Source organism: Pseudocercospora fijiensis (assembly GCF_000340215.1).
Source record: "Pseudocercospora fijiensis CIRAD86 unplaced genomic scaffold MYCFIscaffold_8, whole genome shotgun sequence".
Taxonomy (NCBI): Eukaryota; Fungi; Ascomycota; class Dothideomycetes; order Mycosphaerellales; family Mycosphaerellaceae; genus Pseudocercospora; species Pseudocercospora fijiensis.
The window spans coordinates 608,461-620,623 of NW_006921539.1; the positions used below are offsets into that span (position 1 = coordinate 608,461).

Consider the following 12,163-nt stretch of genomic DNA (forward strand, 5'->3'; position numbering starts at 1 on the left):
CTGACACGACCAATCACAAAATGTGCAGAAAAAGCCGTTATGGTGAAGTTTGATTGTTGTTAGCAAACAAGCCCTAAACAAAGCGAAAAGGGAAGGCACGCGAGCTCTGAATCATCACATGCAAACCTCGAGAAAGCAAACGAAGCCCAATTTTTCCCTCAAACCTCACTTCAACCACCTGTCACGACAACTCAGCAACACTTCCACTTGACATCAAACAGCAACAATAACGACCCTTACACAACTTCCATCTACAACGACGCTCACTCACCAACTCTTACACCACTACCAAACATCAAACACCGTCATCATGTCAAGCCTGTCGCCCACCAACAACCCAAAGCACCAGCTCCAGCTTTACGGCTGCAACTGCGCGATCTGTCGTAGCCTTCATGGCGCGCGAGCCTCACTCGCTGCGATTCCGATACACCAAATGAACACTTCTCACGTCGACTCGGACGCCGCTGGTCTCGTTCTCGAGGCTGAGCGCTTGCTCGGCGCAGCACAGTCCATTCTTCTTCAGTACCACATCTCCCAGCGAAATCGACCGCCAGCTATCGAGCAGCGACCAAATGGAATGTCGCCACCTCAGACCGCGAATGGCGCTCCTCAAGCGACGGGCGACGACACGTCTCCAGCCAAGAGCGACACCACCGTTCACCCAAGCCAGACGGCGACATCGTGGCGCGCAAGCAGCACATCCCCCACGAAGAGCGAGAAGCCAGACAACTTCCAAGAGACGATGATTTCCAGGCTCTCGGAGCTGGGTCTTCTGCGTGACCAGGCTGGAAACAGTCAGCCATCGACTCCTACAACTGTTGGCCAGCACGATGGCAAGCCGGTGCAGAAGTCAAAGTTCCTCGTCTGTGACCACTGCCGGTAAGTAATATGACGTTTCATACCAGCAAGGCTCTCAAACCGCGTCCCACGCACTCCTACTGACTGACCCTTGCCACGTGTAGATCGCATGGCATCCGCTGTAACGAAGCTTCAGTGTGCAAGGAGTGCATCTTGCGAGAAGTGCCATGCACGCACCGCATGTGTGAGCTGTCGCCGAATAGCAAGGAGGATTGTCCCCGCCAGGTCTGCTTCTACGTGCACGAGGATTGGATGCCTGATGTCTACGGAAACCACAACCCGGGCGATGAGAATTGGCTTATCCTGCCGGGCCGAATCCGTGAGCACCTTACCGCTGGTCAGCTGGGGAAGCTTCATCAGAAGGTGAGATTTTTTGAAACTTGGACGCTCCTCGATTCCGTAGACTGACTTGTCGTTACAGACTGATCAAGAGGTTCTTCGATGCTACCAGGGTGTCTCCATCCGCCAGACGCAGGCCAAGCAGGCTCTCACTCAGCTGGTCGAGAGCGGTCAAGCGACTTGGGAGACGGCGAACATGGCGTGCAAGTGTCGTGAAATCGAAGACGAAGAGCAGCGCGCACGCGCAATCGAGGAGAAGCTCCGTCGCATGGCCGTCTCTCCCGGTGCGGCTCCTGGAACTGCTTGAGGAGTGATTGTCACTATGGCACGGGAATGGCTGGACGGAGACAGACGCCGTCCGGATGTGCGCGTCTACTGTACTTTTTTTGCTGCAGGTACACGCGGGTGGGTGCGATTGTACGACTATGCTACTGACGATGCAGCGTAACACGGGAGGAAGCACGATGCATAGGCGTTTAGCCAGCTTGTATCTGACTGGACCACTGGCTTCTTCACTTTCTTTGAGCTTCTCTGGATGGCGTCTGTTGTGTTGTGTGTGCATTGGAGATCTTCAGCAGGGAGTGAGGCAGTAGGAGGAGAGAGAGATTCATCAGCGATACTTCTCTACCACGTGTACCTACTCCAAAAGCCGGAATGGCGATGACTTCACTACAACTTGATCTCTCCTTGCACCTCTTCTCTTGCTTTAAGGCTGCGCGACATACAGCGTCTGAACACCTCGGAAGGCTATCAATTTCTCCCCAAATTCTGACTAGCAGGGGTTTCTGCCAATTGAAGTCGACAGTTGCCTGGTCAAGCTTAAGGCCTTTAGCCCTCCGACGTGTTCAGACGCTGTATATGCCGATGTTCTGGTGTGTTTGTGAAACGCCAACCTCACGAGGGTACGTGGCTATGTGTTACGGCAAGATGGGTCCTGCGATTAGGGCGACAGGGGGTCCTGAGTCGTGGACTCGTGGCTCTGGCGTGGGTTGGAGCAAGACACAACTTCATCCACACGCAAGACAGAGTCTCTCGGCCGCGGACGATGCCGTATCTTGTGCGGGGTGCTTTGTGTACACGGTGGATGAGCGCAGAGGCTAGTCGGTGACATGCGCCTTGGAGCTGTCTGGCGGCCGTCCCTGAGTGTCAGATGTGAATCAGGCATGACTGGTGGGGAGAACAGCGCAGCGATATGATGAACACAAGTGAAATCTCTGGAAAAGGCGGAGAAGAGGCAGACGGCGGACGCTGGTCGTTGAATCTCATCTCGGGAGCAGGACAGGACTAGCGTTACATCACTCCCAGGCACACGCGCGCTGTGATTGGTGGCAGGCGGCGACCGAGCTACCGTGCGAGATTGCGAAGCCGCGCACAGGCCGTTTCTCTCACACACGCTCCACGGGCTCCTGGCAACCTGCTGGAACGCTGAGGTGAGGTCGCCATCTCTTGTGTGTTGCGTCGTCGCCGCTGTCGTTGCTGTCGCCGTCCACGAGGCAGCATCTCCACCAACTCCTGCTGTGGTGCTCCTAACCACTACTACTGTCGCTCCTTCTCACCATACACCCACCACCCACCCAAGTCACTCGTTACTGCTCTGCAGCCCGCCCCCCTCTTTCCGGACCTGCGCCAACCGCAACTCGCGCCTTCTGCACACTCCCACGGCCTCTGCCTCTACCGTACTCCTTCGACGCATACACTGTCTCGTGTCGGCCATGAGCACGTGAAGTCGCCGTCAATTTATTGCTCGCCGACATCATCTATCGCTGCCTATCCACCGAGCAAGCTTATACATCACTAATCCTCTGTTCGACGACCGCGCGCCAGCGACGCTGCCCCGGCGCGGCGCGACATACGCATGCAATGCGAAACATAATACACCAGCTGCTGGCCTTGGGGCCGGAGCTGGCTGCATACATCCTCACAGTACCCCTTCTCGGTGCTCACGTCGCACAAGCAGCCTTCACTCAGACCGCCGTGTCGTCACCCAATCTCGACCTATCACAGTTAGGCCGCGTCGCTGTGGGAGGTGACTTCGATAGCATATCGCTATACACATACCAAGGCCAGAACGAGAATACAAGTACCAATGGCAGCCAATCATTACTCACACGATACCCCGATGGAGCCTTCCAGTCGCTCGCATTGGCCGATGCCGATGCTTCCATACAGGCCATGTGCGCATTCGTAGCGCGAGATGGCAAGCTCAATGGAGTCGTAGTTGGCGGAAACTTTACCAGTCTGGGAGGCGTGCCATCGAACGCCGTGGCCCTGTGGAACCCGGCAGACGACTCCATTACAGCATTGGATGGACTGACTGGCCAAGTGCAAGCATTGTACTGTGACCAGAAATCAGCGACAGTGTACGTTGGAGGGAACTTCATGGCGGGAAACTCGACGAATGCCATGGCGTGGACTACCGGATGGGTGAATCTACCATTTGCCGGTTTCAATGGCGAAGTCAACTCCATTACGAAGAACGCGGCAGGAAACATCGTATTCGCTGGTCAATTTGATGGACTGGGCAACGCCACCGGCCCATCAACGCCCGATCAGCAAGTCATCAGCCTTAGTAGTGGAACCATCTCTGCTGAGGGCAGTTCGACACTCGCTGGCTTCGCTGATCCCAAGAACATCGTTTGCAAGACCGGCGAAAGCGATGGATCCGGCAACACCTGGCTACTGGCCGACAACAGGCAAGGATTTTGGGATGCCACCTACGGATTTGGCTTCAACCCGACCAAATTGCGCCTGTACAACACTGCCTACCAGGGCCGCGGCACCAAGACATTCCACTTTGAGGAAATGAACAGCGGTGGTATCCTCAACCTCACCTACGTCGATCCAACCACAGGCCGCAACGAATCTTGCATTCAGCAGTGTCCGCTGCCGCAGGGAAACACCACTGCCCAGGACTTCCACTTCGTGGCCCACGTCGGCATGAGCCACTTCCGCATTTGGATCACCGATTGGTATGGCGCTGGTGGAGGACTGAGTGGCATCGAAATGTTTCAGGATGACATCTACAGCTTTGCTGTGGATTCGTTCAATGAGCCCAAGTGCGATGGTGTCAGCGCTGGTGCTACCTCGAGTAGTTCTCCTGCTAATACGTGGGCTGAGGTCGAGGGGCATGGCTACACTGCTTCCAACTTCTTGTCTGCCACACTCAAATCCACGTCTCAGGTCGGTCCAGACACCAATGTCGTCTTTCGTCCGAACATCCAACAATCTGGCAACTACTCCGTCATCTTCTACACTCCTGGCTGCATTCAAGATGGCACCTGTGCCACGCGAGGAATTGCCAATGTGACGGCATCCATGACCTCGAGGGATACCCCAATCACGACTACTGTCTACCAGACCAACAACTACGACAAGTTCGACCAAATCTACTACGGATACATCGATGCCGAGAACTTCCAGCCTACCGTGACATTGTCGCCAATGGCTGGACAGTCGGTGCCTTTGACAGTCGTCGCTTCTCGCGTTCGCTTCGACCTCGTTGGTGGTTCTTCTGGCGGCCTCAATGGGCTGTACGAGTACAACCCAAACCAGCTCAACACTGACAACACCGACTTCTCCAGCTCGAAAATCAACACTGCGGGCACCTCGCTTAACTCAAACGCAGATGTCAGCACAGTCATCGAACACAACGACGTCCTTTACGTCGCCGGACGATTCTCTCGTGGCGGCATCTCGAACGTCATGTCGATTGGCAGCGGGAATGCCACAGCATTGCCAAAGGGAGGTCTGAATGGCGATGTCTTGGCTATGCGACTCAATGGGTCTACACTGTACCTCGGCGGCACTTTCAATAACACTGCAGAGGGCTCCACAGATGGACTTGAGAATGTGGCGAGCTTCAACATCGACAAAAATGAATGGGGTGCACTTGGTGCAGGCGTAAATGGCGCTGTCTCGGACATCGTTCCGCTGCAGTTCAACATCACTGCCGGGAATGAACAAAGCTGCCTTGGCATCAGCGGCAACTTCACATCGGTCAACGCTGCCAACGGACACGCCGCCTTCGATGTCGATGGATTTGCTTTGTGGGTGATTGGCAAAAACAGCTGGCTTCACAACATCGCAAATGCCAGTGTAGCATTCAGCGGCACCTTGACCGCGTACGCCGAAGTGCCGGGCATGGAGCCAGTCTATGGAGGCATGATCCGTTCACAGGGTCTCGCTTACAGCGACGCTGTTGAGCTCGTTGGCTCTGGTGCACCACAACTGGAGTCGTTGAATATCGCAATGCAACAGTCGACGAACTCGTCTTCGAAATCTGCCAAGCACAAACGTGCCTTGACTGCCAATCCGAATTCTGGAGCAAATTACACTGGCGTGTATGATGGCTTCTTCTACAGCAAGAACAATCTCAACATCACCATTCTTGGTGGAAAGTTTGCTGCCACTGCGAGCAATGGCTCGACTGTGGAGAACTTGGTCTTCATCAACACCACTAGCAACAACCAACAGACCGTGACTGGCGTCAGTGGTCTCGATTCCGACTCTGTCTTCGCCGCAATGGATGTATACGAGACCAAGCTCTGGGCTGGTGGCGCTATCAACGGTACCGTCAACGGCAACCCAGCTCGAGGTCTTGTTGTGTACGACTTGTCTGGCAACCGCTATGCCGCGCCGCACCCTCCCGCCCTCGGTGGGGATACAGTCATTGTCAACGCCATCTCCGCCCAGCCGGAAGGTACCAATGTGTACGTCGGCGGCCGGTTTGAGACGGCAGGATCACTACCATGCCGCACGCTCTGCTACTACAACACGCAAGCTCTTCAGTGGCAGAACCCAGGCACCGGTCTTTCGGGCGTCATCAACGCGATGATGTGGACTTCCAATCAGAACCTGCTCATTGCAGGCAATCTCACTATCAACGGCAACCACACCATGATGGCGACGTACGACACCAAGAAGGAGACCTTCACCGAGTTCGCTGGCGCATCGACACTCCCTGGTCCCATCAGTGCCATCTCAGCTGTCAATGGCGACTATGATGAGTTCTGGGTCAGTGGCACGGCGACCAACAATCAATCGGTCTTCCTCTACAAGTATCAGTCAAACACGTGGACTGCAGCGTCTGGACTAGGAGCTGCCACAACGATCCGCAAGCTTCAAATCATGCCACTTACCTCAAAGCATGCTGACAGCCACTTGATGTCCAACGATCAGTCTCTGATGATTCTCGGCAATATCAACATCCCAGATCAAGGCAATGCCAGTGCAGTACTGTTCAATGGCACAAGCTACGAGCCATACATTCTCACCAACACGGAAGACGGAAGCCAAGGCAGTCTGTCGGCGATCTTCGTGAGCAACCCACAAGCTTTCATGGACAAAGATCATCATCATTTGGGCGTCGGAGCTATCGTCGCGATTGGCCTCGCGATAGCACTAGGGCTGATCGGCATTATTGTCCTCATTGGCATCCTGCTGGAGCGGAGAAGGCGAAGAATAGAAGGCTATGTTCCGATTTCTGGCGACAGAAGCGCCAACGTGAACAGACTACCTCCAGAACAACTTTTCTCGAAGCTGGAAGGGAAGCCTAGTCCGCCCCGGATATGAGAGAGCTACATGAAGCATTGCTTGTTTGTTCTATCGATAGAAGAAGAAGAAGAAGATCACGCCGTCACGACCGTATTTGTTCACGACCACGTCTGAGATTTGGACTTACTTGCTGGCTCCGTCCGCATCATTCTGGACGAGACGGACCCAGCGAGTTGTTTTTGGCGACTCATTGCACATTTGCACGCTCAAGAGATACCACTGCGTTTTTTTTGCTCTGCTGCTCTGCGCTGCTGTTTTTGTTGGCTATGCTGCTGTCGATCCTTTAGCGATTTTGCATACACCCCAGACACGGATCAGCTCCACAGCTGGAAACCACCACCGCCACCACCTTTTCCTATAGCCATTACTTTTTGCTGTTGTTGCACAAATACGGCCGCTGTACTTTCGCTCGAAGATGAAAGAGTCTTGGCTGCCCAACTCTCTCGTTCGAGCTTGAGCATACATGACTAATCTAATCTTTGGGCATGCCGCCATAATGTATTTATGTCTTTTGTTGGAGAAAAGGAAGGGAGGGAAGGGATGCGGGTGTGCTCGCGAATGTTGCATGGGACAGGGGTAGGGCGGTTTCGAGAGTGGAAGGGAAGGGAAGAAAGAGTATGTAGCATAGCATAGCGAGCGAGAATGGAGCTGAAGGAGTTTCAATGTGTCTTGTTCGGTGTGTGTTGTGTTGTTTTGTGCTGCAATGAGTCATGTGAAAAATGTAGGTGGGCGTCATTCGGCATTGTGTGAGTCAATTCGAAGTGTCGTTATCTGGGGCAGGGCCCGGAAGAGAAGCGGTGGAAGTTACGTCCCCACACAAGCCTCCAAGGATCGGATTTTTTTCACATCACCTCATTTTTCTCTGCTGCTGCTGCCATTGACTCCATTGACACATCATCCCACTTTGACGGACCAGAGCAGGCCTCCGCTGAATCGCCTTCATGGTGTTTGCTCCTTCCACTCGAACGTCAGAAGACTACATTAGCGACCACCTGTGGAAGGCACAGGGCATCTGATAGAGCACTCACCGCCCACCTCACTCACTCCAGCGCCCCTGAGAGGCCGACGTCTCAGAATCACATACAGTTACACCACCCTAGCCATGGCTCTCAGCGGGCGCATTGCTCGCCAGCTGCAGCATGAGCTACTACACCACTCCCGATTCGCCGCCACGCGCGTAGCACGACGAACTCTGGTCACGCAACCCGCGGCACGATACGCGCTCCAAAAGCCCACTCAGAAGCAGCTCAGGCACTTCTCTCGATCTGCCCGCGTGCTGAACCAAACCGAGACCGCCCCAAATGCTGAGGCATACATCAAGAGCGGCGCCATTGCCGGTGCTCAGAACCTCGTGGACGTCAAGAAAGTGCTGGTTATCGGATCTGGCGGTCTGGCAATTGGACAAGCAGGAGAATTCGACTACTCCGGTTCTCAAGCACTCAAGGCCTTGAAAGAGGCGGGCATTGCATCAGTGCTGATCAACCCAAACATTGCGACGATTCAGACCGCCCACGTGTTGGCCGACGAGGTCTACTACCTCCCAGTCACTCCTGAATACGTCACCTACGTTATCGAGAAGGAGAGGCCGGATGGCATCTTCCTCTCATTCGGCGGCCAGACTGCACTCAACTTGGGTGTGCAGATGGACAAGATGGGTATCTTTGAGCGCTACGGCGTCAAGGTCCTCGGAACCAGCATTCGCACTCTCGAGCTTAGCGAGGACAGAGATGAATTCGCCAAAGCTTTGAAGGAGATCAACATCCCAATTGCTGAGAGTGTTGCTGTGGACAATATTGATGATGCCCTCAAGGCCGCCAATCAAGTCGGATACCCCATCATTGTGCGAGCTGCTTTCGCACTCGGTGGTCTCGGATCTGGTTTCGCGGACAACGAGGAGGAGCTTCGCAACTTGGCTGCACGATCTTTGACCCTTTCTCCTCAGATCTTGGTTGAGAAATCACTCAAGGGCTGGAAGGAGGCTGAGTACGAAGTCGTGCGAGATGCTTCTGATAACTGTATTACTGTCTGCAATATGGAGAATTTCGACCCGCTTGGTGTGCACACGGGAGATTCAATCGTCGTCTCGCCATCCCAGACTTTCAGCGATGAGGAGTACCACATGCTTCGTACTGCTGCCATTAAGATTGTGCGACACCTTGGTGTGGTTGGAGAGTGTAACGTCCAGTACGCCCTTCAACCTGACGGCCTCGACTACAGGGTTATCGAAATCAACGCTCGTCTTTCTCGATCATCCGCGCTGGCCTCCAAGGCTACCGGATATCCCCTGGCTTACACTGCTGCAAAGATCGGTTTGGGGCACACTCTACCCGAGCTGCCAAACGCCGTCACTCGTACTACTACCGCCAACTTCGAACCTTCCCTGGACTACATCGTCACTAAGATTCCTCGTTGGGATCTGGCCAAGTTCCACAATGTCAATCGCTCGATCGGATCTAGCATGAAGTCTGTCGGAGAAGTCATGGCGATCGGCCGTACCTTTGAAGAGAGTTTCCAAAAGGCTATTCGTCAGGTTGACCCTAAATTCGCTGGCCTTCAGGGTGACAAGTTCGACGACCTTGATGAGGTCCTTCGAAACCCTACCGACCGCCGATGGCTCGCTGTTGGCCAAGCTATGCTCCACGAAGGTTACTCTGTCGACAAGGTTCACGAACTCAGCAAGATCGACAAGTGGTTCCTCTACAAGATCCAGAACATTGTCGATACCACCCACGAATTGCAAGATATCGGGTCACTTTTCGGCGTCAAGAAGGAGCTCATGCTCAAGGCCAAGAAGCAAGGTTTCTCTGACAAGCAAATCGCTCAGGCCGTCAACTCTACCGAAGATGAAGTTCGCGCTCGTCGTAAGAATTTTGGCATCCGTCCATGGGTCAAGAAGATTGATACTCTCGCTGCTGAATTCCCGGCTGACACTAATTACCTCTACACTACCTACAATGCTTCGAGCCACGATGTCAAGTTTGATGATCACGGTATTGTCGTTCTTGGATCTGGTGTCTACCGTATTGGAAGCTCTGTCGAGTTCGACTGGTGTGCTGTCAATGCTACGCTCTCGCTCAAGGCTTTGGGCAAGAAGACTGCTATGATCAATTACAACCCAGAGACGTGAGTGTTGTCCATTCTTGACATTCGATGTCCTTGCTGACTTGACTTTAGTTACTCCACCGATTTTGACGTCCCAGACCGTCTTTACTTCGAGGAGCTGAGCTACGAACGTGTCATGGATATCTACGAACTTGAATCTGCAACCGGTGTTGTCGTCTCCGTCGGTGGTCAGCTTCCTCAGAACATTGCACTGAAGCTCCAGGAGACTGGCAAGGCTAAGGTGCTCGGTACCAACCCAGAGGACATCGACAAGGCCGAAGATCGTCACAAGTTCTCGCAAATCTTGGACTCCATCGGTGTCGACCAGCCTGCTTGGAAGGAACTGACCAGCTACAAGGAGGCCAAGGAGTTTGCCGAGTCCGTCAGCTACCCTGTCCTCGTCCGTCCATCCTACGTCCTGTCCGGTGCCGCCATGACTGTGATTCGTAACGAGTCTGAGCTCGAGGAGAAGCTCACTGCTGCCAGCAGCGTCAGCCCTGACCATCCTGTCGTCATCACCAAATTCATCGAAGGTGCGCTCGAAATTGACTGCGATGCCGTGGCACATAATGGCAAGCTTCTGCTTCATGCGGTGTCTGAGCACGTCGAAAATGCCGGTGTCCACTCTGGTGATGCTTCGCTTGTCCTTCCACCTGCCAAGCTTCCACAAAGCACCATCGACCGCGTCAAGGTCATCGCTGAAAAGGTCGCCAAGGCATGGAACATCACCGGACCTTTCAACATGCAAATCATCTCTGCTGCCAACCCTGAAGGTGGAGAGGACCAGCTCAAGGTCATCGAGTGCAACCTCCGTGCTTCACGATCCTTCCCCTTCGTCAGCAAAGTTCTCGGCACTAACTTCATTGACGTCGCGACTCGCGCTCTTCTTGACAAGGATGTGCCCGCCCCAGTCGATCTCATGCAAGAGAAGCGTGACTACGTTGCTGTCAAGGTCCCCCAATTCTCCTGGACCCGTCTTGCAGGCGCTGACCCATACCTCGGTGTCGAAATGGCTTCCACTGGTGAAATGGCCTGCTTCGGCAAGGACCTCGTCGAGGCTTACTGGACTGCAGTCCAAAGCATGATGAACTTCCGCGTCCCACTCCCAGGCGAAGGTCTCCTCTTCGGCGGTGATACCACCACCCCAGACCTCGCCCGCATCGTCGAATACCTCAACCCCATGGGCTACAAACTCTTCGCCGCCAACAACGAAGTCAAGAAACATCTCGAATCCTCCTCCAAAGACGGCAGTGTCAGTGTCGAAGTGATCGAATTCCCCAAGACCGATAAACGTGCTTTGCGAGAAGTCTACCAGAAGTATGATATCAAAGGTTGTTTCAATTTGGCCAAGAGTCGGGCTAGTAGTCTCACGGACGAGGATTATGTTATGAGGAGGAATACGGTGGATTTTGGACTTCCACTTTTCATGGAGCCCAGGACGGCGGTGCTTTTTGCGCAGTGTATGAGTGAGAAGTTGCCGAAGCCTGAGGGGAAGATTCCGAGTGAGGTTAGGAGGTGGAGTGAGTTTATTGGGGGGAAACCTTTGTAGGGAGGAAGGAAGGAAAGAAAGGAAGAAAGTATGAGAGTGTGAAGCGGGAGATGAGATGGGAGGATGGAGGATGGATGAACGTCGTGGTGGTGGTTCTGGTGCAGATTTGTAGTTATTTCTCTTTTTTTTTCCTCAATGAATGAACTGAGTATAAATGTGAATTGTGAATGTTGAATGTTTTCGATCTTGTTTCTTCTATACATGTATCTTGCCGTGTACGGGGGGTTGGGTTTTTGTCTTTCATTTTATCTTCTTTTTTTTTAGTAAGGTAGTGATTATATATCAGCAGAGAAACTCAGTTCTATAGATGCGCAAAATTCTGTGTGTATATCTATCTCATCAGACGAGCGAGCGTATTCTATAGTTTCTATTAAGATTAATTGGGTTTTTTTTTCAAAGCGTGTAGAAAATTCTAGACGATACCTAGTTACCGTACAACTTTTCTTTCCACTTACAACCCATTTTCGCTCTTTGTCGTCGTGCGTGCATGGGTGTTATTATAATCTTATTATAGGGTGCAGCTTAGCTAGTAGTTAGTAGGTTCTTGATCTGCTATATAGCTAGCTAGCTAGAGCTAGACATCAGGCGCGGCTAGAATACCTAGTTCGGACGAGGGGACAGAGATTTTTCGTTGAACGGGAGGAGGCATATTGGAGGAAAGTGAGTGACTGAAAAGCTTCTGAAAGATAATTTTTTTTTTCGCGTCATAGTCGATCGAGCTTTGAAAATATTGGGATGGAAAAAGTAAATGAAGAATTCAAA

The 12,163-nt window shown here is 53.1% G+C and overlaps 4 protein-coding genes across 4 annotated transcripts; 3 read left to right on the plus strand and 1 right to left on the minus strand.

Annotated features, from left to right (window-relative positions):
- Positions 1 to 310: 310 nt before the first annotated feature.
- On the plus strand, positions 311 to 1,645 carry MYCFIDRAFT_79767 (uncharacterized protein; the record flags this gene model as incomplete). The annotated part of the gene is made up of 4 exons (XM_007931727.1): positions 311 to 879; positions 963 to 1,221; positions 1,280 to 1,481; positions 1,593 to 1,645. The coding sequence occupies 4 exons, from the start codon at positions 311 to 313 to the stop codon at positions 1,643 to 1,645; spliced, it is 1,083 nt and encodes a 360-aa protein (XP_007929918.1).
- Positions 1,646 to 2,701: 1,056 nt separating this feature from the next.
- Positions 2,702 to 7,417, plus strand: MYCFIDRAFT_167006 (uncharacterized protein). Its single transcript, XM_007931728.1, has one exon. The coding sequence runs from the start codon at positions 3,058 to 3,060 to the stop codon at positions 6,766 to 6,768; it is 3,711 nt and encodes a 1,236-aa protein (XP_007929919.1). The 5' UTR covers positions 2,702 to 3,057; the 3' UTR covers positions 6,769 to 7,417.
- MYCFIDRAFT_208679 (uncharacterized protein) lies at positions 6,292 to 7,317 on the minus strand (the record flags this gene model as incomplete). Its single annotated transcript, XM_007931729.1, has 5 exons — positions 6,292 to 6,880; positions 6,907 to 6,936; positions 6,971 to 7,014; positions 7,053 to 7,117; positions 7,154 to 7,317. 5 exons carry the CDS (start codon positions 7,315 to 7,317, stop codon positions 6,833 to 6,835), a joined length of 351 nt encoding a protein of 116 aa, XP_007929920.1. The 3' UTR covers positions 6,292 to 6,832.
- Positions 7,418 to 7,612: 195 nt separating the features above from the next.
- On the plus strand, positions 7,613 to 11,567 carry MYCFIDRAFT_57828 (uncharacterized protein). The gene is made up of 2 exons (XM_007931567.1): positions 7,613 to 9,873; positions 9,925 to 11,567. Exons 1-2 carry the CDS (start codon positions 7,853 to 7,855, stop codon positions 11,399 to 11,401), a joined length of 3,498 nt encoding a protein of 1,165 aa, XP_007929758.1. The 5' UTR covers positions 7,613 to 7,852; the 3' UTR covers positions 11,402 to 11,567.
- Positions 11,568 to 12,163: the final 596 nt, after the last annotated feature.

Excerpts from the sequence above, each read along its gene's own strand:
- MYCFIDRAFT_57828 (XM_007931567.1), top strand. The coding sequence starts at position 7,853 with ATGGCTCTCAGCGGGCGCATTGCTCGCCAGCTGCAGCATGAGCTACTA. Across the intron at positions 9,874-9,924 it reads ATCAATTACAACCCAGAGAC|TTACTCCACCGATTTTGACG; the intron begins GTGAGTGTTGTC and ends ACTTGACTTTAG.
- MYCFIDRAFT_167006 (XM_007931728.1), top strand. The coding sequence starts at position 3,058 with ATGCGAAACATAATACACCAGCTGCTGGCCTTGGGGCCGGAGCTGGCT.